This window comes from Pygocentrus nattereri, chromosome 29, assembly GCF_015220715.1.
Source record: "Pygocentrus nattereri isolate fPygNat1 chromosome 29, fPygNat1.pri, whole genome shotgun sequence".
NCBI classification, from domain to species: Eukaryota; Metazoa; Chordata; class Actinopteri; order Characiformes; family Serrasalmidae; genus Pygocentrus; species Pygocentrus nattereri.
The window spans coordinates 12,696,918-12,724,457 of NC_051239.1; the positions used below are offsets into that span (position 1 = coordinate 12,696,918).

At 38.8% G+C, this 27,540-nt stretch overlaps 1 protein-coding gene across 1 annotated transcript; it reads right to left on the minus strand.

The window, feature by feature from the left end:
- Positions 1 to 3,770: 3,770 nt before the first annotated feature.
- Positions 3,771 to 25,802, minus strand: plp2 (proteolipid protein 2). Its single transcript, XM_017696459.2, has 5 exons — positions 25,443 to 25,802; positions 8,525 to 8,680; positions 8,282 to 8,380; positions 5,956 to 6,052; positions 3,771 to 5,844 (listed from the first exon to the last, which is right to left on the minus strand). Exons 1-5 carry the CDS (start codon positions 25,536 to 25,538, stop codon positions 5,831 to 5,833), a joined length of 462 nt encoding a protein of 153 aa, XP_017551948.1. The 5' UTR covers positions 25,539 to 25,802; the 3' UTR covers positions 3,771 to 5,830.
- Positions 25,803 to 27,540: the final 1,738 nt, after the last annotated feature.

A 27,540-nucleotide genomic window follows, 5' to 3' on the forward strand; every position in this document is an offset into this window, starting at 1 on the left:
GAAACTCTGACAGTTGGTTCCCCTTTAATTAGAAAAGAACGCTACGACATCGTCTTAAAAGGGTCTTTTAAACAATTCATGTAATTGTTTCATGTATGTAGGCTTATGTGGATTCGTGTAGTGTTCTGAGCATGGCCGTGTTTCATCCTCTTATCGTTCTGTGTGCTTGTGCTGTGTATTTAAACGTTGAGTCAAGAGCTGAGGTTGTTTGTTGGGCGTTTTTAGTAAAGCAGTAGATGCTGCCACCTTGTGGCACAAAATGTAAGGTGTCAGTGAGATACTGAATGGCTTCATTCATCCTCATCCTTGGAAAACCTAACTGTCCACAGCCTGAATTTTCACAACAGTTCCATTCATTTTTCAAAGTATATGAATATATGTACATATATGCTGTGTACATGTATGTAAGTTTCAAATAACGGACATACATGAATAATAGATGGATCATAAGAGTATACGCATCCCAGTGCAGGTGTAATTGTTACTATCTTGTAAATATTACATTATTTAAATGTCATAGAACAATTTTTTTTACTATTTTCCTGTTTTAATGACTTGTTGCATAGCATAGTTATGTAGCTGTGATAATACCGTAGAGCATCATTATAGTTACATATATGAGAGTTTAGTTATGTAGTTTTTATACTAAGTTTCAGTTCATTAGGAAATATATGGAAGAAACAAAGAACATGTATAAAAGCCTTCTGTAATGTAACAGGCAGGTAGCATATACGAGTAATATGCTGTCCATATATGAATGTTTCCTATCATATAGGCTATTTTAAAGTACAGTGCCCTCATAATTATTGGCACCCCTGGTTAAGATGTGTCAAAAGCCTTAAAATAAATTCAGTTTTTATTGTGGAAACATACTGTCACACTGAAAATTGTAGAAAAATGTAACCTTTAACTCAAGTAGAGTTTTAGGGGGAAAATAAAATCCCTGACTAAGAAATAATTTTTCTTCATAAAATCACCTGTTCCACAATTATTGGCACCCCTAACAATTCTTAGGAAATAAATGTAATTAAAGAATTTCTGTCACTTCTACAGTAGTTTACGAAGTTAATCAAAGTATGTAGGAACATTTAATTAGCAATTCACAACTTCCTGTTTCCCTGGGGTATAATTATGACGTGACACAGAGGCCATTTCTCTTCAACATGGGAAAGACAAAGGAACATAGCATTCAAGTAAGGCAGATGTGTGTTGACCTTCACAGGTCAGGCAATGGCTACAAGAAAATAGCCACTCACCTACACCTGTCCGTATCTACTGTCAGAGGAATTATTAAGAAGTTTAAAACAACTGGAACAGTGGTAAACAAGTCTGGACGAGGACGCAAGTTTATTTTGCCACCACGCACAGTGAGGAGGATGATAAGAGAAATAAAAAGTTCTCCAAAGCTCACTGTTACGGAACTGCAACAAATGGTAGCATCTTGGGGTCACGAAGTCTCCAAAACAACCATCAGACGCTATCTACACGCCAACAAGCTGTTTGGGAGGCATGCACGGAAAAAACCTTTTCTCACTCACAATCATAAACGTAAACGTTTGGAGTTTGCTAAGCAGTACTGGGACTTCAACTGGGACCGTGTGCTTTGGTCAGATGAAACAAAGATAGAGCTTTTTGGCAACAAATGCTGTAAGTGGGTCTGGCGTAACACAAGAGCTGAGTATGCAGAAAAGCACCTCATGCCCACTGTGAAATACGGGGGAGGATCAGTGATGCTGTGGGCCTGCTTTTCTTCCAAAGGCCCAGGGAACCTTGTTAGGGTGCATGGCATCATGAATGCTTTGAAATACCAGGACATTTTAAAACAAAATCTGGTGGCTTCTGCCCGAAAGCTGAAGATGGGTCGTCACTGGGTCTTTCAGCAAGATAATGACCCTAAACATATGGCAAGATCTACACAGAAATGGTTGACCACACACAGAATCAAGCTCCTCCCATGGCCATCTCAGTCCCCAGACCTTAACCCCATTGAAAACCTGTGGGGTGAGCTGAAGAGGAGAGTGCAGAGGAGAGGACCCAGGTCGCTGGATGATTTAGAGAGATTGTGCAAAGAGGAATGGTCGAAGATACCTCTTTCTGTGTTCTCCCATCTTGTGAAACATTATAGGAGAAGATTAGGTGCTGTTTTGTTGGCAAAGGGGGGTTGTACAAAGTATTAACATCAGGGGTGCTAATAATTGTGGCACACATTATTTGATGTTAAACAATTATTTCTTAATGTGGGATTTTTTTCCTACTGAATAAATGCACTTGAGATAAAGGTTGGATTTTGCTCTTTTTTCCATCGTGGTCCTATATTATTTAAAAAAACCCTCAATTTATTAGAAGCTAAAGAACACATCTTAACCAGGGGTGCCAATAATTATGGAGGGCACTGTATGTGTGACACTTATGTTTGTATATGTTAATGTATGGCTGAAAGATGTGCCCGATATTTGAAAATGGCCAATTTCAAATAAGTTGCCATATATATCACATATATGTCCATTTGTGACTATTGAAAGTTGGATATAAGGGAAATCCATATAGCGCTACTGTCGGATCAAAACCTTGTATCTCCAAAACGGTAACTTTACAGGAGAAGGAAAAAACCTACTTTACTTATAATGTAAGTCAATGGAACCAGAGTTTTTTCCAAGTCATGTTGGTCTGTTCATCAAGAAATCTAAACGCAATGTAAAGAGCAACAGTTATTTTCAAATTATGTCAAATACCAACAAAAATGGAGATACAAGGTCATATATGTCATATGTTTGAAATCCATAGATTGCCATATATCAGATTTCCTTATGGGATTCCTTTGAGTGGGGCATGATGAGATATCCTGAGCTCTTAATTCTGGCGAGTCAAAAGTCATTTTGTGCAAATTGTGATAATTCAGTTTCGTTTGAGAAAACAGGGCCTTCCCTGGGCGTTCAACAGATTTACAGTTTATTTAGCCATGCTTGAACTTGCCTTCCAGATATTCTGTGGATGATGCTTGTGCCTTTTCCAGGCAAAGTGCATTGCAAGCCTTTTTACTGCCACTCAATTATTTATTACTTATCTAAGACACTTATTACCACCTCCTTTTATTTTCATGTTTCACTTGTATTTCCTTAGTATATTAACTCCCTTCATCATTTAGCTGGACACTTCTGTTGGTGTGTCAGTCAAACATTTAATATAGAAAGAATAAGACTGAAAAAACATGAATCTAGGAATTGGTAGTGGTTCACCCTCCAGTAGAAGTAAAGCTAATGAGCTTTAATCCTCTTACTTATTGTTTACATCTACAGTGGGAGCTTTTATGTGCTTACAATGACTTCAGGTACTGTATGAGGCAAAAAGAAAATTCATGTGTCTTCCAAGGTTGGTAATAATTATATTTTTAGGATTGCATTCATGCACATTTAGCTGCAGCCAAATTCTATCTAAGAAGTGATCAGACTAGCACGTATATACATGTTGGCACACATTTACGAAGTGTAAAACATCCATAAGCAATCTGTATCAGGACAAACACTTATATATATATATATATATATATATATATATATATATATATATATATATATATATATATATATATATACACACGCACGCACGCACACACGCACGCACGCACACACACACACAAGCACACACACAAGCACACACACACACATGCAGTTCATATTAAGAGTTGTAGAGATTCCTTCAGCAAGATGTCCAGAAGGTGGAGCTACATACATGCATTTCCCACAAGGCTTTCCCATGACAAAACACCAGAATTGTTTAAATATATCCCGCTTTTATTGGTTGCACACACCAATAAAACGTGGTTATAACACATTTTTGAAGCACATTGCATCCTGAAAAAAAAAAAAAAAACACAGTTACATTAGAAAAGTGAAAAGAATTAAAATACTGGAGAGCTACTTTGGACTGCATTGTTTTTCACGGATGAACAAAAAAACTCTCAGAAAGAAACTCTCACACTTGGTCTAAAATATTTCTAAAAAGGCATATCCTGAGACTGTAATTACTGACAGAAAAAAAATCATAGCGATATGGCTTAGCTGAGAATGGTTTTAGAATAAGGCAAACTAATTTAACTAAAGTAGTCTACTATGCATTTTCAGGAGGCTGTACTGGAAGCAGTGAGTGATATTACTGCACTCTTGAGTTGAAAAGAATGCAGGAAACAAAGCACGGCACACCTCGACTCTTTAGCTTACAAGTTCATCGACACCTAGTACACCTAGAAAACAACGTTGTAACGCAGCATAAGCTGTGCGAGTTATAAAAAAACCTCAAGTCTAAATGACACAATAACAAGTAGGGCCTGATCACAAAGCAACTGTTACAGCACAACGGCAACATCAATGAGCGTTCCTTCTCTCAATACAGCGCTGTGTACATAACATTACATAACATTATGATTCTTATAGGAGCATCATTTACTAATACATAACCCTTGTGTGGTGGTGGGGTCTATGGAACGCTTTTTCAATGTTTACCAAAAGAAACAATTATGTGATTTATTATTATGTCAACCTCAGATTTCTTGGCCTTTGCTCATTTTCTGTGGAGAATATGTAAAATAACACATTTTCAGTGACTTCACACTGTACACCCCCCCCACGGGGAAGTGTGGAGCTGCAGTCTCCCTTCACAATGTTCTCCTCCTACATGGCCTGCTATTAGTGTGTGTGTGTGTGTGTGTGTGTGTGTGAGGGTGGACAACATGGACAGGCTACTGACTGGCTACAGCTGCTAAAGGAGAACTCTACACTGGCCACTTGTGATGTTTTAAACACCTGGTATTTTTACATTTATTGTTACAGCTGTATTGATTAAAACAATAAATAATGTGGTGCGTCCACCAGACCACTTAGGAACAAACACATCACCAGGGTTAACTAGGGCTTCAGGGAGATGTATCACGCCAGTATTACAGAATATATAAACTACTCAATGAGGAATACATGCAAAATGCAGAATTTTTTTGGGCATTGTTATCGTTTATTAGACTTCTGTCCTGCAGTGCTTCTGGTGAATATGCACTTAGAACCTTCTGCTGCTCAGATCTGACTCCAAATTACATTTAACAAAATAGCCATTGAGGTAAGAGGTTACTATGGCAACAGATAATCAAGATATTAACTTATTATGAAAAAAAAACACACACACAAACTCCTACCAGTATAGCACTTAAGCTTCAATTTCATTAATAATAATCAATACAGTTATCAAAGTTATTAGTTCTTGTTATCTACCATGAATAAAATTTTACACCCAAGGTGCTTCCAAGCATAAGCATAGTATGCCCTGTAATTAAGCTCAAAAATAGCACCAGCTTAAACTGGACCAAGGCTCGTCAGCTCCCTTTCTTCATGTGATAGTCCCTTAATTACTTGACAAAATGTTGTGTCATGGTAAAGCCAAGGTCGTTCAACTAGTTACATCATTCTAGCCAATCTCATTCTTTCCTTAATTTCCAATGATCTCTGCCCGGCATCAATAGGAGCCTTTACACCACCATCAATATAACTCCATTTTTTGCAGGTTTTTAGCCAAGATGTCAGACAGCAGCTTCTCCTGTTGCTCAATGTGGCTTTGACTGAGCAGTAATCATTACAGCCTTATTTAGTGGGCTCATTGACAATCCACAGATTCCTTTCTGGTTTTTTTTCTTGTAATATTTTCATTTTGCAGTGTTTACATCTCCACAACATTCAACATATCTTATCGTGACCGATCTCTGAAATTCTTAGCTTGCCATTCTTCAATCTTTTGTTTTCGAGTGTTTCCATGCGATGCTGTTGCTGTCAAGATGCAAAAGTAGTGTTCAAACTCTGTCATCTGTGGAATAAAAACCATAAAAATATGAACAAGAGGAAATAACTTAAGTTCAGAGTCATTTAAATGTTTGACATATGAAATCACTGTTATTATGTTACAGGTGTTCTTTACCTGTAGAAGTAGCAGTATGTCCTCTAGTGCTCTTGATGTCCAGAAAAATTGTGTAGGCATCATAACCAAACAGGATGCCAGCAATTAAGCCAAACACCTGTAATATATTAGACACCCACCATTAACATTTAATGGCTAGAAAAACACTGAAAAAATGACTCACTGAATTTTCTTGATTCAAATGTGTCCATTCATCATTTCCACATGAGTATATATATAACATCGTGTCGAAGTAAAAGGCTTTATTTGGGGCTGGCCCAAGTAATTTGAAGTTAGATGATACATTGGTGAAGCTGGAAAGTGTAGCCTAAATTGCAACATATTTCATCAGCAAATGCCTTTTAAAAGAATAAATATATTACAGCTGGTTTAGCTGAATGCATCATACATTTATTTTATGTTATTCACATAACTTCTCCTCAGAGCACAACAAACCACAACACTTTCCATGTGGCCATTAAAGATAAAATAGCAAAAATGTGTGAGAAAATACATGTGGGAGGACTTTAAATGATGGTAAGAAAAATGTTCAGTGCAGAATTTACAATAAGTGGTTTGTATACCATGGAGGCACAGCAAGTTTGAGGAATCCTTTCAGTTCAATGTAGGTATAGTGATACTTTTCCGAGTTTTGTTAGTTTCTGGTGAGGGCTGCGCTAAAACCAGCAATCTAGCTAAACAAAATAAATCAATAAAATACATGAAAGCAATTAAATTGAACAAAACTAAAACCGTGATGGTGATAACTGAAATGGTCATTTAAATTCAATATACCCTTGTGCCCGCTTATGTGACTCATACACACTGTATTTGAATGGGAGGGCTACAATCACAGATTCTATCATAGCCCCATATAGTGCGCGAGCAGCTGGGATTCAGACAGACTATTGCTGTCTGTTGCTGCGCACTGGGTGTATTTTGAACTGCAGTAATGAACATATTTAAAACTACGGCTAATTATGGAACATAAATATTATTATTTTTAAGAGTGATGTTGAGAACAAGTATTTGAGAACTCGTTCGGAAATACCAGGACCAAGTATTCGAAGCCTGTAAATTGCTGTTTAATGCAGAAATGTTGTATTGTACACATTTAAATCAAGAAAATGAAATGCAATGCTTAATGCAGTGATGCTCGTTCCTGCTCCTGGAAATCTTCCACCCCAGTCAATATCGCTGCTGGACTACATTTCAGTACCGTTACAGAGCGGCAGTTTAAGAAAGATACTGTCCAAAATGATACTATTTCAAGAATATAGCACTCAGAAAGAGGGATAGGGTTATATAACGGAGGGAACACAGCGGCCCACGCTCATGTTTGTGTGATGCGGATGGTTTGATGTTTATGTGTAGATTTGGCCGTGTGGTTGATGAGGCACAGAGAACCTATTGATGTGATTAGTTTTCCTTTGGTTTTATATTAAGCTTATTTCATTTAACAGTCTATTCAGTAGATCTTGATGTAGTAGTTATTTATTTACAGAAATGATTAATGTTTTGTAGCTAGGAAAGTTATATCATTCCTTAAACTCATAACAGATTAATGTTAGCACCTCTTTACATGAAGCTGAAGTCAACTTCTTACTTGCCAGCTCCTTGTTTTTACTGTTCCGCCTTAAATGGTGCTCCTTCAGGCACCAGAAAGTGACTGCTGCACCTTTTAAGGTGGAAGAGGAAAATTCGAACAAGTAGCTGGTGGTTAGGAAGTCAACTTCAGCTTTGTCCTTATTATTGTGCTTTGGGGGTTTATCTTCTTTCTATGTGTATTAAGGTTAGAAGTGATTCACACATAGATGGATTTGCTGACGTGTGTGATTGTGTTTCTCACGCTAAACTCGGTTTTTAATGTCAGGTGCAGACTGAATACTTTCCTGCTGGTCCAGACAGCTAATTAGCACAATCAGTTATTAAAGAAATAAAAGCTACCGAGAACAGTCCGTGTGACCTAGATCAATCTATGTCTGAGGATTAGAACAAAACAAATAAGGTAAAAATCGGTTGAGTAATAAGGAAGTTGTGGCCGATTTAATCCTGATAACTCATCATCTCTCAATACAAGTGTATTTGTTCACAAGAGGATCTTGACTGCTCCCACTTGGCGAACGTGCAGATGCATTGCCTCAGACAGAGAACAGACAACGCATCATCAAGGTATGTATATCTCTGGCCTGAACATTAGACAGAGGTTCGTTAAATCTGAAATCACCAGGGTGGTAGATCTTGAGGCCCAGGATTGTGCGCTCCTGGCTTAATGTTTTGAATAGGAAAAGAAACAGTAGACTAAAAGTGCATAAAAATAGCAAAAAAAATTTAAAAGTTGTCTTACCCCGCCTGCGATACGCGCTCCATCACCTGCTCCACCAATCACACAGATCAGAGAGGTGATGATGTACAACAGTGCACCAATCCCGGCACGGAACAAGTCCTGAGAAAGACATGACAGCAACAGGATGGATGCGTTTTCAGCTGTGTGTTTATGAACATTCAGCACACATGAGCAGATACATTAATGAGTTCACGTTTTTTTTAGGCACAGGTTGAACACTGTGTAACTTTTCACGTTACTTACAGTCCAGGGCCAGTTGATGAGCTGAAACTGTTTGTCGAACTCCATCATAAAGAAGACAAAGAAGACAAGGGCAAAGACCATCTCGCAGATAGCCACTGCTGAATAACCCCCGTACAGTGATGCTGCATAGCATATAATAATGATAAAGCTCAGGAACTACACCAGAAGAAAGGGGGAGAGAAAGAGAGAGAGAGAGAGAGAGAGAGAGAGAGAGAGAGAAAAAATGAGTACAGTCATGTGAAAAAGTAAAATGTTTCTTGTTTTGACAAACGTGGAAATATCAGTATTTCATCTTCAGTTAAACACAGAAACAACACAGAAACAGAAAGTTGACACAAATAACTTTATGCAGGCATTTCCTGTAACTGTCTACCAGTTTCTCACATCTACTTTTTTTTTCCCACCCCTTTTTAATGGGATTCAGATCTAGACTTTCCACTGATTCATTTTGAGCCATTTTGGTGGATTTAGTTGTATGTTTGGGATCATTATCCTGTTGGAAGGTCCATTACAGATGGTCTCATGTTGTTCTCAAGCACGTTCTTGTATAAAAGAGACGCAGCCCCAAACCGTAACATTTATACCACCATCCTTCACAGCTGAAATGAGACTCTTCTGATCAAATGCTGCCTTTAGTTCTGACCAAATATGGCTTCTAGTACTGTGGCCAAATAGCTCTATCTTTGACTTGTCTGTCCACTGCATATTGTTCCATTAGTCCTGGTCCTTACCTAGATATTCATTAGCAAACCTTAGTCTTGCCCTGATGATCTTTTCAGATGGCAAAAGATTTCTCCTGGTGTACCTTCCAAGAGTTACCGGCAGATTTTTAGATGAAATTCTGGTACTTATTTTATCTTACAGTCTGGTCACAGGTTTAATTTGCAGGGGTGTTGGCATTGGTTTTAAATCTGCTTTATTTGTGGAGGAACAAACTCAAACTCCTGGCCCCCACCATAAACAGGGACCTGAAGTGGGAGAGAAACATGCTCTCCACAGCCAAGACAGCTCAGCTGAGACAGTTGAGGAAATTCAACCTGCCACAGAGCCTGATGATTCAGTTCTACTCAGCAATCATCAAGCCAGTCCTCACATCCTCCATAATCATCGAGTTTGGTCCCCCTACCGCACCAGAATGGGCCGAACCCCAGCGGATAATCAGGACAGAAGTGAGGATCTAGAACAGCAGAGTAATGAACCGCACTGGCAAAATTACAGCTGACCTTTATCATCCTAGTCATCGCCTCTTCCAGCCAGTTCCCTCTGGTAAAAAATACAGACCCATCAAAACCAGCACAGCCAGACATGCTTTTTCCCTAAAGCTGTAGCACAAATTAACCACAGTGGACATCTCACACTTAATGTGAGGACATCTCACACTTTAAACTTAATCTAAACCATACAAATGGAAATGCACATATTCACACTTCTATTTAGCTCCTCCTCCTCGGTGCCCTATATATTTGTTAACAATCTGGTTGCTTGTCTGGTTTGTTTAGTATGTTACATGTCATGCATGTGTGCACTAAGACAAATTTCTTGTATGTATATACTTGGCAAAACATAGTGATTCAAATTCTGATTGAATAACTGCAGAAAATCGGATTTTGTCGGTTACATGATCAATGCATTTACATGCATAAACTCCAGGTCTACGTGAGTCAGGCCATAATCAGATTTCTACTTTGCAACCAGCCAATAAACTCACAAAAGAAGACATGACATATACATAATGTAAAACTAAAAAAAAAGCCACTTTACCTGAAAATATGAACATACTTCATATAGAAGATGAAAAATATTTAAATCCTTCATTTCATCAAGCATGTATTTGGTTTTAGGATCAATCCAAAAATGTTTTGTTGCATCTCACGGCAACGTTTCTTGCTCATTTCCGGTACCACTGTCTGTTTTCACACAAGCTCAGAGTGAGAAATCCGAAAGGAATCAGAGTAAGAGTTCACATGCCCTGAGAAATCTGATCACTGAGCTAAAATCTCTTCATCAGATTTCTTAATCAGAGTTCTAGACCTTACTAAGATCTTAAATATCAGTGTATGCTGTTTACATGACCATCTGAATTATCAGATGACTGCAGAAATCTGATAATGATCAGATTATTGAGTGCATGTAAACACAATCAGTGTTAAAAGAGACTAATAGAGTATGTAAAGAAACAGGTGGACTACCGTCTGGCTAAACTTGATAAATGACATCATGATGTAATTTATTACAATGGCACTGACATCATTTTCTTCTTGGTATGTCTAGTGACAAATCCACTTAAATCTAGCAGCACAAAGCTAGATTACTCACAAACTACACTGCATTACTCAGAAACTAACAAAGCCAGCAATTAACAAGTACACTCTAAATTCCTCGTCTCCCTGGAAGTCTGTGGGGGCATTTAATCCTTTTCTGTTCTTTTTCGCTTTTTTTTTTTTTTTTAAATAAATACCAGAGCATGGTGAGACGGGTCAGAGGAGCTAACTGCACTACATTCCACACCGTATGCTAAATGGGGGGCTGGTTATGGAATACCCTTACAGAGTTTCACACCAAGGACCCATTATACTCTGAATGCCCGTGGGAGAGCCGCACTAAGTACTCGCGTCTGCCTCCTCTATATTTCTATAGCTGTTATTTTCAGTGCTGCACTCAAGTTGACTCGCAGTCAACGTGATGTAAGCATGGAGGTTTCAGTCATTCCATGTAAACATGCATATATAAACATGTTTCATGAGGACAGTACTGCCATGTGAAAAACTGGAGTACATTATATTGGAATCATATTGATATTTGCAGATCATTGGGAAAAAATATCAGTAATGGACATTTAGATTTAGATAGATCTTTTTACATAGATTTATACATTATCAATATTTGATGAAATATTTATTGGAATATACACTAAAATGTCTTTTAATTTACTCATTTTACTGCATTTGTAATACTCTACAAATAAATCCATAATGTTAATCCAATTTCATCCAGATTTCTACATTTTATAAATATTGTATGCATCAACATCTGCATCAGCCTTAATCAGCACACGTACATTATATTGCCAAAAGTATTCACACACCCATCTAAATCATTGAATTCAGGTGTTCCAATCACTTCCATGGCCACAGGTGTATAAAACCAAGTCCCTAGGCCTGCAAACTGCTTCTACAAACATTTGTGAAAGAATGGGTCACTCTCAGGAGCTCAGTGAATTCCAGCGTTGTACTGTGATAGGATGCCACCTGTGCAAGTCCAGTCATGAAATTTCTTCACTACTAAATATTCCACAGTCCACTGTCAGTGGGATTATAACAAAGTGGAAGCAACTGGGATTGACAGCAACCCAGCCACAAATTTTCTGCAGAGTCAATCACTACAGACCTCCAAACTTCATGTGGCCTTCAGATCAGCCCAATAACGGCGTAGAGAGCTTAATGAAATGGGTTTCCATGGCTGAGCAGCTGCATCCAAGCCTTACATCACCAAGCGCAATGCAAAGCGTCAAACGGAGTGGTGTAAAGCGCCACCACTGGACTCTAGAGCAATGGAGACATGTTCTCTGGAGTAACGAATCACACTTCTCTGTCTGGCCATCCGATGGACCAGTCTGGGTTTGGCGGTTGCCAGGAGAACGGTACTTATCTGACTGCATTGTGCCAAGTGTAAAGTTGGGTGGAAGGGATTTAGTTAAAGTTCCAGTGAAAGGAACTCTTAATGCTTCAGCAGACCAAGACATTTTGGACAATTTCATGCTCCCAAACTTGTGGGAACAGTTTGGGGACGGCCCCTTCCTGTTCCAACAAGACTACGCACCAGTGCAAAAAGCAAGGTCCATAAAGACAAAGATGAGCAAGTTTGGTGTGGAAGAACTTGACTGGCCTGCACAGAGTCCTGACCTCAACCTAATAGAACACCTTTGGGATGAATTAGAGCCAAGACTGCGAGCCAGGCCTTCTCGTCCAACATCAGTGTCTGACCTCGCAAATGCGCTTCTGGAAGAACGGTCAAAAATTCCCATAAACACACTCCTAACCCTTGTGGAAAACCTTCCCAGAAGAGTTGAAGCTGTTATAGCTGCAAAGGGTGGGCCGACATCATATTAAACCGTATGGATTAATAATGGGATCTTACTTAATTTCATTTGCGTGTGAAGACAGACTGGCGAATACTTTCGGTAATATAGTGCGTGTGTGTTTAGTGTTCAGTTGTTTAGTTTTCTAGAAGCACCGATGATGCCAGTGTTGTGCTCAGAGAAGCGCACTGAGAGGTGATTTACACAATAACACCGTTATATTGCCCAGTGACTCATATGAGGCTGTTATAATACAATCTTAAACTCTTACAACGTCCTTAGTCCAGCCAGTCTTTACTAAGGAATAGCAACTGCTAATCTACCTATCCATCCATCCATCGTCTGACAGAGCTACCATGTTTGACCTTTGTTTAAATTAGTCATTCTTCTACAGCTAAAAAGACTCACTGCATATTTGGTAATTCAGTTTGGGAAGTCCCTTTAGAGTCAGAGTGCAAATCACTGACTATGACTCACTGTCTGTTGCTACAGTAAACTTGAGCAAATTGCTAAAAGACAATTGGTGATGAATAAATGTTGGTACAGTTAGCAAGCTGGCTAACTCTCTCATCCATCCATCCATCCATCCATCCATCCATCCATCCATCCATTTTCTAAGCCGCTTCTCCCTCAGGGTCGCGGGGGGGTGCTGGAGCCTATCCCAGCGGTCATCGGGCGGAAGGTAGGATACACCCTGGACAGGTCGCCAGTCCATCACAGTAACTCTCTCATCATAAACAGTAAAGACACAATACACACTAATCTGTAGCAAAAAAACAACTTGCTAACATAGCTAACACAGCTAACCCTAGCTAACTACAAAAAACAGTAAAATCACTTAAGTAAAGATAATAACACCGTCTACCGACAGACTGTGTTTCAGGCAGTCTCTCTTTTATGTGTTGATAGCCAAAGGGGAAGAGATGTTAGGTTAGGAAGTTTAGTGGTTAAACACGGCTAAAATTAGCATTTCTATTTTGCACTTCTATTTTGGAGGTTTGGTTCTTCTCCTTCAGAGGTTAACACAGCTGGCGGACATAATATTACATGTTTAAACATGAACTTAATGCAAATTTTTATATGCAATTTTGCAAACTCCTCTGCAGTCAGTGACATGAACACGTTCTTCACAGTGAATACAACTGAAATGAATGTAATGCTGCATGCGACACTTTGCTGGAAAACATGGTATTGATGGTTAAAATTTTTTCCCACCTGGTGGTGCACGATGGTGTATTCAACACTCAGAAGACGTTTTACTCACTACACTTTGATCAAACATTGCAGGAAAACAATGAATTTTACCTTTTCAACGATGTAATGAACTGTGCCTAATATGATTGTAGACAATGTAAAAAGGACAATTTTGTTTTTCATGAAGTATTGATTATTTGAGGAGGTGACAGACGGCAACTGTAAATATGGGCCTGTTTTAGCATAAGGTTCACTAGTCTTTTAAGCTAACACACTAACAAATCCCACTTTACTGTGTTAAGGCTTATTTCTATACAGTGTTAGTGTTTTTTCAACCGCTTACTGCACAGATATTTTAAATAAAATAAATAAATAAGTTACACATGTAAAACTTTCCCAGGTGGCCTCAGACTTTGTGGTACAGCCCACTGTCAGTTGGTTAACATGTGTTGTGGTAAGTCAGCTTAGTAAGCTTGCACACATGCGGACAGACGTAACACCTGCTTGTACGTGTGACACAAAGTTGTAGTTGACAGAGAGTGGGCAGCTGCTCATCAGTTAGGAGAGCAGAAAAGAAAAAGAGTACAGCGTTTGTCATGCAGGAAACTTTTTGAAAGGTCTTGCTTGTGGTATCCATAGTGATCAGAAAAATAGAGCTCCAGCTTTGCTTTGCATAGTGATCTGAACAGAGGCTACCAACACAGATGTGGTAATGAAGTTACACAATCCCCCACAGTGACATAACAGAGTTCTGGAGTCTGAAAGGCAGCGGTTACTTGAAAAAATATTACTCATTATAATTAAAAGTATATTAAAATGTACTTTCTCAATGAATTGGCCATGATAAGTTGAAAGTAACAAACCCATGTACATGCATTTGCCATGCATTGTTGTTATACTTTTTACATATGTACTTTTTCAGATCCCATTTATCTAAGGCTTCCTAATTTAGCTCTTTCCAATAAGTCTTTCAGAATCTTTTAACCCCTTTAAAATCCTAGATTTGTACACACACACACACACACACACAGTTTCTTATTGCTTTCATATTTTGCTTTTCAGAAAACAGGCAGTAACCATTACATTTTAGAACTTTGACAGTGAAAACCCTTTTTTACAGTTTGCATATGAGCACATAATTCTTAATTTTGGCCACAAAATTCATCAGCTTGGTGGCCAGAGGACATTTTAACATTTTAACCCTGCAGTTAAGTCTTTTTGTAATGTTTGGTCTTTTTTAATTGTCAAAATAATCTGTAGCCTATCCCATTACTAATATAAACATTAGTGATAACTCTAGTGGATTTCCACTGAGTGATATGAACACCTGTAAGTGGTAAGAGGTCAGGGGAACTCCTGCTACACAACACAAGTGTTGCCTAGGCAGCGGAACACACAAATCATGCAGCTCAACTGAAACTCCGCTTTATTCTTAGCTCTATTTTTACTCGCTCTGTGAAATTTCAGGGGAAAAAGGATATTTGAGATTGCGATCAATCAAACGCCGGATACAGACACACTAATCACCCAGCACATACCACAAACTGCGGCCTAATGTCACCCAGCACTTTGAAAAAGTCTGAAGTCCAGCAGGCTACTCTAATACACCTGGCTTTAATATTCAAATACTCTTTGATAGCTTTGAGCAGGCATGCTGGAAGAAAGCAGGACGTAGAAGTCTAAAACTGATAGTTTTGTTATAGAACACACTGTGTTCATTTTCAAGGCAGGCATTCTAGGCAGGCTAAATAAGGCATTTTTCCACCATGGAAGCCAATGAAAAAAAAGAAGGCAGGCATTATTATCAACCCACTCTTTTGAACTGGCGCCAGCATGGGGTGTGCTCATAAATTTCGTCCAGCACTTTTTTCTCCACTACTCCCCTGTCCAGTCTCAATCCGCTTAGCCTGACAAATGTTTAACACTGTCAACACGCTCTTTATGAACTTAATGAAATACAGCCACCACTTTTGCATGCAAAGATTAGCAAAGGCTAAGCTACTGAATACATGCTTCAGTGCTGGAAGTCTCAACTGGAGAGCACCTATGAAGCAATGAGTAAGAGACAGTTAGACAGTGAAGAGTGAGAACATTTGTGACCCATTTTGGGTTTGGGTGGGTGGACATATGGACAAAACAGTCTTCAAGATGTCTGCTGCTGTTCTTAGATACGCAGTGCACTTTCTGTCATTTTTTTTTAGACAGCAGTATGTCATCGTGTTAGAAACCACTTAAAATTACTGAGCAACTCAACATGGTTATGTTACATGGTACACTAGCACTAGTGTAGTGGTGCGCTTATGCAGGTACATAGCGTGTTCCCACCTCTGGGGAGATTTGCTCAATACCCACCAAAAAATTAGCAAGACATAAGTGTCTATACTGAAGGCCTGGTTTAGAATTTCTGTGGAAATAAAAGGCTTCAAACACAAATTATAGAACAACTGTGCTCTTTTGTGACCTGCAATGTTTTGTGAAATGGTTCTTTTCCTGCCTTTGTGCAGTAACTGATACACCTCTAAAGCATAATGCTAGCTAGAAAACATCTAATCTATGGCAGTAGTGTATGAATGAAACCAGCATATCCAAGCACATTGTTTTAATTTATTACATTATTTATTATTACGAGGCAAAGTTGAACAACAGCCATGTTTTTAGCAGTCTGTTAACTGTTTTCTAGCAACATTAACCTTGTAGGTCTAGTGACACAGTTTAAAGAAAATGTATGATGCTTTAAGTAAACCAATCCAATGTTTATAAGCTCCAGTGCAAAACTAGAGAAGCTGACGATTACATCTGGGGGAAAGTTAAATCCATAAACAGTGCGACTCACAACTTGGACTCCATTTGGGTTCATTTGCCTAAATTGTCATTATGTTACATAATGAAAGCGTGCTTTACTGAAGGCAACTCTAAAAAGGTTAAGCTTTGTGAGCTACAGCTGCCCCGTCTGAAGGCCACTTTAAGCTAGCGGGCTCCAGGATGATTGAGGTGATGTAAGCCTGCTAGCCTTTCCTCCAGCTCGTATGTATCGGCGCTTTATGAGCTGCGTGTGACTGGCACAAGCTGCCTCTGTGAAGCTCAGCGGCTGACTGAACTGTAGCCGGTGCACAATGAGCCTCTATTCAAGGGGGCTGTTCAGGCCTGCTGTTTTGGCCCTTTAAGAACACCCACTACTGAAAGATCAGTAACCGCCTGTACCACACACACTGAGCAAAGCTACGAAGAGTTACAGAGAGGAACTGAACATTCACAAAACAAACAAAAACTCCTGTGAACATATTTTGTAGCTGTCATATCAAAACAAAATTTTATGTCATTTTTTCATGCCACATGAAAACCCCAGCTGCCCTTTACATTGTGTGAGCATTTCATGACAAATGACCAAGAGAAATCCTCTAAAGTTACTTATAAAAGTCAGTATATATAGAATAACATTCTGTTTTGGGATAGAAATGGGTGATATGGCCAAAAATTAAATCATGGAATAAATACAATTTCTGATGATTTCGACATATATATTTTTAAAAATAAAATTTTAGATGCCTAAGTAAACCTAATTTTTAAGGTTAATAGTGGCTTATTATTCTGACATGTCCCTTCACTTTTTGATAAAAAAAAAACATTTTTAACAACAAACAAAAGTAAGTCTGAAACATCTGCATAACAGTGAAAACAATATATAGAAAAACTTATGTCAGTACTGCTTTCTAACATGAACCCTGCAAGCCAGGGTTAAATGTTGAGTCACGTTTGAATTTCTAAAAAGCTGGAGATGGCTTCTTATTTGGTAGCTTTTTGTTTGAACTCTCTGCTCCACATTAAATGGAGTAGACAATATGAGGTGATCAAGGGTCTGGTGCATTTTCATTTTCAATTGAAATGTGACCAAAACATCCATGATTCAGCTAAATGGGGTAACGTCGGCATGATTTGTACAGTATATATGCACATATTCATGGCATAATGGTATATATTGCTGGAGTTTCTAAATAGTTTTAATTGCTTGCAGCAACTGACTATTAGATGTGCCATGATCATGGCTCATTCTTTTATAGTCAAACATTTATTAACCCTTTTTAATAGCTTTTTACCATAACAAGTCATGCATAATTACTCTATGAGATTTTGTTATAGGTGTAGCAGCATCACTCAAATACAGCACCACAAGAAGCCATGCTTTTTAGCGGATGTTCACAACAGACCCAAAACACAGTCTCACATACTTTGCAAGATGATGGACAGAGCTTTATAAACATGAACACACAATGATACACTCATATGTTTCACATGTACACAAACGCACGGAATGTACACAGATAATGAACAACCCTATGAACTTTACATCCAAACACTGACAGAAGCACAATGGCTGACACACTGACAATGCAACACCCACTGACTTCTCAAATACATATGAAGGGCGGCTGGTGTTTCAAATAATATACATTCACAATGTACAGTACTTTGTTAGACAGCACTCTCCATTCATCTCAGCCATGATGCCATTATTTTTCAGCACAAATTAAAAAGCAGGAAATATAACGTCACTGTCCAAATGTCCTCTATTTTTAATTCTCTGCGTCATTTGAACACAGAAGTACTCCTACAGAAGTACATTGTCTGAAAATTGCATGATGACTGGGCCAATGTAAATGCCACAAAATGACTTGGAATAAAATCTCTTTACATTAAGTTTCATTAAAAGGTAAGCACGTTTGCCGTCTCCTGTAAAGTTCGTTTTGGAGATGCTTGTTTTTCTTTGAACAGCGGCAATATATTAGCATATAATTAGACAGAAGCCTCAATAGTGAAATATCACTTCTTCAGCACTTACTGTGCTCATCCTTTGCCTTTATTACAACATCCATTCTTCTCAGAACACTTGCTTTCAGTTCTCCAAAGAAATCTGTGAGATATTATCCACACCTCCAAAGTTCAGTCTTAGACATTGGTTGCATTTTCTGCTTCTCACAATCCAAGTAATTCTGAATGAGGTTGAAGTTTGTTGGGGTGGTCTTTTCTCAGTCACAGTGTCTTCACAGCTACACGTCCTTTTAGACCCACAGTTCTTTGCTGTCCTTTTTCCTGATCTGAAGTAAGAGTGGTGCTTGATTGGCTCTTTTCTCTCAAATGTGAAAGCTCTGAGTGCTGTTTATCTGATGGTGACAGTTTTGGTGATGTACCAGGTCTCTGCATCTTTTAAGCAGTTGTTGAACTCCCAATTTTCCTCTTCTATATGCAAAGACAATCTTACCTTATCTAATCTCCTCAGAAATATCGTGTGAGTAATTAATGACTTATTGGAACTTTTGACTAGAAATGAAATAAAGGAATATATATATGATAACCTTTTTTGTGTCGCATCTGTTTTGCCAGACAATAATTTCAACATGTTTCTCTGCTCTTAGATAAGAATAAAAACCTGTTGACACTTAAACTCTCTTTTAATAAAAGCCAACAGGCAGTTGTTCCAGCTTAGTCAAGAAGTGCCAAGTGTATCTGAAACATCTTCAAACCTTTTGGAAAACCATCCCAGGTCGCTCCTTATGAAGCTGCCTGAGAGAATGCCAAGGCTGTGTAAAGCTGCATCAAGGCAAAAGGTGGTGGGGGCTAGTTTTGAGGACAGATCAAAGATGATTTGTTTAGGAGGGTTTTTTTTTTTTGGTCAATGCAGAATTCCATACTTATTTCATAGTTTTTGTGTCTTTGCTCCTCTAAAATGTGAAAAACCTTTCACATGCTAATGTACTACAAAACGTCCTAACATGCATGAGTCATTCAGACTTTAGTTTACCATCCCGAGGCTTGGTTTCCATCACGGAGGGCGTGTCAACTCCGTTTGTGTGTGGGCATGGAAAGCGTAACTCACAGCAATGACATATCTTTTGTGGATCTTACAAGAAATAACATGTCTTGGAATAAATACAGCAGCACTCACTGAATAACTGCTGAATTAACCAGGCCTCAAATACGTGCTTACATAATGTTATACCCTGATTCACTCTTCCAGAAGATCTCTAAGCTGTTCATTAATAACCTCCAAAACAAAGCTTCGACTTTCACTGCCTTCCAGACATGCAAACTGCATGCATAGAACAGCTCTCCAACTATTTCACTCTCTCTGATGCGTTTTTAACAGCAATGCCTGATTAATCTTTGTGGAGCATGTTAACAGAAAGGTATTGAAAAGGACTGAGTATAAAACACTAGTGCTGTAATGACATACTGTGATGTGGGTAATGCTGTGGGACTCATACTGCTCATCCTCATGCTAACTTAGCTTCAGTGTGAATAAAATATTTATGAACTACTGTTTTTTTAAAGGAATACTTCAGCCAGGCCCGTCATGATCTTGTGAATTTTAGTTGACAATTAAGTGGGACATTAATGGCTGATATGAACAAGTGCAATGAGTTTTGTTCAGTGCAACTATTAAAGTACGAGCCTGAAGTAGCAAAATTGGCTGATTAACCCTTTTGCTTTCTAGTAAGGGTACTGAGGATGAATCAGTTGTGTTAACTGACAAATACACAAAAGTTCCGTCCAATGCTTTTGGTTTAAAAAGCTAACAATCCAGGCTTATTACATATAAAACTGTATTATTCAGTGGCTACAGTGACTTCAGTGTAAACTAATGGAGCTATTCTTAGGTTATAGAAGTGTGTAATAATATTTGTTAAGGCTGGTTAAGGGGTTCATTTCCAATAATTAGCTAATACTTGAACAGACCAGTGGTGTCCAATCTTATCCACAAAGAGGCAGCATACCTGTCATTCAATCAGTTCATCTTCATACCACTTATCATGTGAGCTCCTGCTTTGTTGGAATGAAAATCTGCAGCCACAGTGGCCCTCTGTGAATAAGATCAGACATCCTTGAAACAGACCTTTCTCACAGTCGCTGTGTTGTCATGTCCAGCTCTAAATAGTAAAGTTATTGAACTTCCACCCGCCACCTTATATGGAGGGCCTAGTCTCAGCGCAGCCCACAGTAGAGAAGTTGGTGTGGCCGGTAGTTAACTCCAACAGGGACGAAAGGCTAGTCTGACTTGGCCAAAGCGTGTTGCGCTAAAGCTGAAAACATTTTCACTTTGTATGACTCTGCTGCACACATCCCATTGGAAATAATGCATTTGTCAATACAGAGCATATCCTACGTAAAGTTCACAACTGAAACTTCAGCGTTTTTCATTATAGACTCTATCCGCTGCATGCGTAGTTACATCAATTACCATAAACACTCATTTCCCTTTTACTTAGAAAAGAACAGAAAAGGTGTTGCTCAATCCACTTCTGACAGGAGCCAGTGAGAAGAGGCTTCAGCATCTGTCTTCTAGTGTGTGTTTCAACTCTTAACTTCTTTTCTGAATACAAGAAAGCACATCAGAATTGTTGCCTGCAGTAACTGACAGTATGCTATAGGTGCTGGAGTATTCCTTTAAGCAGCCTTTAACCTCTCTGCAATGCCATGAATGCAAATGTATCCAAAATAAGAGAAGCACACTCAGACCACACTGAGCGATGCGGAACACCAACAAATGGTCAGAATGAAGACTAGAAATTGGATTCAATATTTTCATACCATGTTTGGTTACGTCAGCATCGAGATGTGTGATATTAAAGGAATAGTTTGATAAAAACTCAAAACTGCACTAGGCAAAATTTCAGTTACTCCAAGAAATTTGGGAATTCTTAAAAGGCCGTACATGTTTTTTATTGTTATTTTTTAATAGCATTTTAAAAATCTGATGATTAACCGTCTATGTAATCCACAGATTATCTCCCAGAGAAATAGAATAGAAAAGACTAGAATAAAGTTTGTCCTAATATTTAGTGTCTGAATTTGTTTATTTAGTTTTGCACTGAAGCTACAAGGCTAACCTAGCCTATACCCTTCCAGTTAGCATTTAAGGCTGAACCATTTGGGTAAAACACTCTATTGCAATTTTTCTGCACAGTACTGTTTACTTATTGATAATACCGATTATAGTTAACACTGTATGTAATTCAAATTGCGAATTTCAATATTAATATCGATGTTTCAGGCCTAGTTAGCATTTTTCAAACTGCACACCTAAATCATTTTACTGTGTTGTTAATTAATCCCAAATAGACTTGCTGATGTGGTTTCTGGCACCTCATTGTACTATTACATGCATTAGAGACCACATAAGAAAGTATTATCTGTAAGTAGTACTCCACATTTCAGTGTGGTTTGAAATAGCTGTATGATGAGTTATGCTGTGCTAAACTGGGTGGCTATAAGCTTCCATTGGCTACATTAGCCTTGTTCTTCCAATGCAGAGCTAAAGAAACTTCAGACAGCAAAAACGTCTTGGCTACCTGAATACATGTAGGAGACAGGTGAAATGGTATAAAGTATTTTTTTTGCTAAACTACTCCTTTAAGTTAGCTCTGAATAGCAACCACAGTAGAAGGAGGTGATGTTGGCGAGCACAGATTAGTCCAAGATTAGTCATAAACAGCAAACAAGAGCACAGTCTAATGTGACAAGAGCATGAGCGGAAGAGCAGATAACAGACTGAAGCATCTTATTAATGCTTATTAAACATTGCTGCTATATGCGGCAGATGTTTTGTAGCCTATGGAAAGAAATGGTCAGTTCACAGGGCCTCACATTCCTTGGAAAATGGAAGGTATAGTTTTAGCAGATGGTGCACTCCCTGCACCAGCTCCTATTTAAAGCACTTCCTTCTCTTTTAAAACTCATTTTTTTTTCACACAGTTGTAGCTTAAAGTTACTGTATGAGTCTGCCATATTTGGACACACACACAGGGCGGTGCCATACACTGGTCACTCCACTAGAACTGTTTCTTACAGTATGGTCACTTTTCTTATATAGTTTTATATACAGTATATATATATATAAAAACATTCTTAATGGAAGTAAATGAATAGATCATTCTTCCAAGTAATTATGGACCATTTCTGTTGGTCTGTTCATCCTGACATTCTGTTGGTCTCTTCATCCTGACATTCTGTTGGTCTGTTCATCCTGACATTTTGACACAACATAAAGCATAAAGGCCAACTGGCCATTTCAAATTACTTTTTATTTTTTTTTGTACTTATTATTTTTTTTATTTTTTAAGCTTATTTGTTTGTATTTGTGGCTGAGGCTTCCTACCTCTTTCCTTTTCAACTATTCAGTGAATTTTTCATTTAAAACAATGTAAATATGATTAATATGCACACAAATTGCATAAAGTAATATATGATTTCTGGGAATACATGTGTGTCATTTGTAGTTCGACTGATCAATGCTTTTATTAAACAAGCATTCCACGTACTACTCTTGTTTCAAGTTGAAACAAAAGGGTTAAATTCCTGAAATGGACAGTGGAAAACTGGCCAATCTGGAATTGTTTTTCTCCATGGTGTGTACGTTGATGTAGCAAAGTGGGCACTCCAACTGGTCAGGACTTCACGAGATGCAGCTTAGTCCCAGACCTCTCTACTGAAAGAGAAGCCGCTGCATGTTTGACACACGCTTCAAGTAAAATATGGAATGTCTTTTAGGAGCGTCAGACATCTCTGTTTAATCTCAAACAGCCAAAAAACACAAACTACAAAAACCCCATAGGGATCAGCAGTATTCAATTGACACGAATGGTCCGAATTAAAGGCCTACCACTTATCGTCATGATTCCCCACTGGTTGAAATGAAATTTAAGTGAGTAGCTTTGCTGAAATAATAATAATAAAAAATTTTTATTAAAACTTACATCAGGTATAACCCAAATACAGATTAACTGTAGTCACAGTTTTCACAGAAAACCACTACCTTAGCAGTTTTTTAAATGTGTTAAAAAGCAAAAGGAAGTCTCTGGTCTACTGACTTAAGATGCACAATATACACAAGATGCGTCACAGTATTTAGTTTTTTGATTCTCGGCAAACTGGTGCAATGATTTTTATTCAGCATTTCACACACTGAGTTTTCTGCTTGAGGACAGGTGGGAGAAGGGGGATGTGAAACATGATATTACTGGATAAATGATTTTTTTCTCCACTCACTAGTGCATGGTGATGTAATCAAAGTTCTTGTTTTAAGGTGAAAAAAAGTTACTTAACTTCAATTAAAGATGATTTTATTTAAGAATTTATTTAATAATTAGGAATTTTGTCTTTATCATGATACAATGTATTGTGCTGAATAAAACCATGTGAAGTAATTTATGATGAGAATGATAAATATCATCATATTTCTCAGCCCTGCTGCCAATCTGTGTTAAAGAAATATCTTACAAGCCTAATAAATCTTACTTTGACTGTGCTGTTTTGGTCTTTCTTCTCATAACCTTACACCAAAGAGAACGCTGAACAATAATGTAAACATGACCCAGACCAGATAGCACATTTCCAGAAAAAAAAACATTTATTTCATGTTTTGTGTATATACTGTCCTTTCAAATCAGCCTGAAACACCCACTAAATGGCATAAGCATGCAAAATAGAAACCATGAAAACCTGGGACAGTTTTAAGGGCATTGTGTTGTCAATATAAGGCTCATTAGATATCTAAAAAAGTGAACAGTGACATTGCTGTGTAATAGGCTGTCATAAGCTATAATAGGCTGACATACATTTTCTACTCACTTGGTTGTCTGGCATCTGTTCTGCACTCTCACTGTAAGGCACGTCGTTCAAACTCAAGCTCCAGTGTTCAACATAGTTATTAAAGGGGAACTCCACCGATTTTTCAAAAATCCTACATAAATACACAGTTGAGATGTAAGCAGAGTGGTTTGATGTAAAATGACCTCTTCTAGGGAAAATGAGTCAGACCTGTTCACAGCGATGGTGACAGGAACCAGGCGTCCACCTCTAAAAGCTCCCTCACGGGAAAGTTATTACATGGGATGGCTTTGCCTTGAATGTACTTTAATCCATTCATTGTCGCATATTTTTAGGCGTATAGTCCAGAGGTACATGCAGGGCACTGTAGGGCAAAATAGTTCCCAAAGAATACTTTTTTTTCTTCCAGATTTACTCTTTTATCATTACCATGATTAACATCAACAGGCTCATGCAGGTTCACTGGTGCTTTAGGTTTATTGTACAGTAAGGACAATAGCTATAACTGTGTTGTAGACATTGTGACCCCTGGTTCCTATTAGCACCACTGTACAGTATCAGAGTCTGTATGCTTATCTACAGTGAACCGTTTCACACCAAACCACTCAAGGATAGAATTACGAGGACACATTTCTACTCTGCTAGAAAGAAAGGTTCACTGTCTAAAGGTGAAGACGAGGCAGAGCGGATGAAGTTTGTCGACTCCTGCTGTGACTGGATATGAAGGCTACTGCATCTGCCGGTATAAGCACGCTTCGTATTACTGTACTCTTCACTTTGGTCAGTGACATAAGCCGACAAAACCCAAACCTGCCGTGGTTATAAGTTCACAACTCCTCAGACACAAGGCCAGTTCTTCGGTGAGCTAAATCTCAGCCAGTAAACTGTGAGAGGAGGCGGGATACAAAATGAACCACAGCGCAAAATAGTTTCCTACACCGGAGTTTAATGGCGACTCACATTTTTAGACATGCAGAAAATAGCGCGGCCTGTTAACGACGCTGCAAACAAACAGCTGAGCTCACACCTCAGAGAGGAACTTACTATTTCAACAGCCAGAATAGTTCCTTTCCGAGTCCGTACGTAGGTCCTCAGTTTCTCCACACAGCTGGCAGCGGGACTGGCGTCTGTGTCTGCCATGTCTACAGCCTTCAGCCTTACAGACTTCACGCAAACTACACGGAGCCCGAGCACGTCTTTAAGATGGCCCTTCTTGCAGTAGTCCTGAGGAGAAAATGAAAGCTGGAAAGCCGGGCGGGCCTTTTTCGAGCTGACGACAAACTTTGAGGGAGTGAACCAGAAGTGGGTGGCAAAACTTCTGCCTGGTTGGACTCGAGCGAGAAATGCCTCTCCTAAGGCAGAGAGAGGCGGTTGGAAGTGATTGGGGCGTTGGCCGTGTCTTCTCTTGAGAGTCTGTGAGGAAAGTGGTGAGGGAGGGGCTTTAAGGCAGATCTCGGTTCATACAAACCTTCAACTGTGCTGAATGAATTTGGAAGCTGTATCTGGAACTCCTTCCAGTTTTCCAGTCAAAGGGCTCAGCTAGGCTACAGAGAAGGGCCTCTTTATTCCTTGCTGGTAGCTTCTGTAATACACTTTAAATGATTGTTCAAAATGTCTGCATAATAATGTGTTGCTGGGGTGTCAAAAGAGTCATTCACATGGCTTTGATGTGGAAGAGTTGTGAGAAGTTTATCAGGGGCATTTATTTCTTCACAGTGGTGGTGATCAGATCCAGGGACCAGTGAACAGTGAACCTTATCTTCTGAGTTTTTATATGTACAGTTGATAATGGTAAAATGAATATGAAATAAAATGATTTTCTCTCTGGGTATTTTGCTTTACAATGCCCTGCATGTGCAATTATGTGGAAGGCCAAAGTCTTATCTCTCCAAACAGAACACTTGCAAACCCCATTTCTGGAAAAGTTGGGACATTTTGTAAAATGCAACAAAGCAATCTGTGATTTGTCAGTTCACTTGAACCTTTATTTATTCACTGATCATCTGAACTACTTATCCTCCTGCATCGCAGAGGGTGCTGGAGCCTATCCCAGCACTCATTCAGCCTAGGCAGGAAACATCCTAGACAGGTCACCAGTCCATCACAGGGCAGACTGCCAGACATACACTGTCACACATTCACACCTAGTGGCAGTTCAGCTTCTCCAATTAGCCTGACTGTATGCCTTTGGACTGTGGAGGGAAACCCACACAGACGTCAGAAGAACATGCAAACTTCACATAGAAAGGACCCTGGTCACCCGGCCGGGGAATCGAACCCAGGCCCTTCTCACTGCGCCTTTTGTGAACCTTTATTTAACTGACAAAAGTACAAAGATGTTTACAGAACATTTGAGTTAAATGCTGGAACACATTCCAATTCAGTATGCAGGTGAATTGGTAACAGGTGAGGGGTATGGGGGCAGTATAAATGAAGCCACCAAAGGCTCAATCTTTGCAAGTAAAAATGGGTCATGACTCACCATTTTACACCAGATTTTGTAAGCGAATTGTCAAACAGTTCAAAAAGAACATTTCTCAACACAAGAGTGCAACAAATATAGGTCTTACGCCATCTACTGTACATAACATTGTGAAAAGATTCTGGGAATCTGGAGAAATCTCAGTGTAGGGCAACCTTTCTGGAAATGGGGTTTGCATATATAAAATACATTTATCAACTAAATTCAAAAATATATACTTTTTTTGTTCTAAAGTTTACTCTCAATGTCTTTGGCATCATTTTACAGCCATTTTGCATAGTAACCTTCCGTGAGGTTGATATTAGGTGCATTATAAATGCCTCAGACGTCTGGTTCCTATCACCACCATTGTGAAGTATTTTTACTACATAAGTTTCTTGAGAACAGAGCATTTCACATCAAACCACTGTTAATGACTTGTTTGCACCTTAATGATATAATTTGTCAGATATGTTGAAAAGTCAGCAGGTTTCCCCTTTAACCACTTGCTTTTTTTCTTGTAGCTGTGGTGGTAACGGCTCACCTCTGTTTTGGCAACAGGGTGAATAATAATAACAGCTGGGTGTCAAATTCTTCTTGCACAGGAAACCATCTCCCTCGTGGCCCAAAAAGGTGTGATAAATTCTGTGTTAAAAAAGCTCGCACCTCCTCCTTTCATGA

Excerpts from the sequence above, each read along its gene's own strand:
- plp2 (XM_017696459.2), bottom strand. The coding sequence starts at position 25,538 with ATGGCAGACACAGACGCCAGTCCCGCTGCCAGCTGTGTGGAGAAACTG. Across the intron at positions 8,681-25,442 it reads CTATTCTGGCTGTTGAAATA|TTCCTGAGCTTTATCATTAT; the intron begins GTAAGTTCCTCT and ends CTTCTGGTGTAG. Across the intron at positions 8,381-8,524 it reads TCATCAACTGGCCCTGGACT|GACTTGTTCCGTGCCGGGAT; the intron begins GTAAGTAACGTG and ends TGTCTTTCTCAG.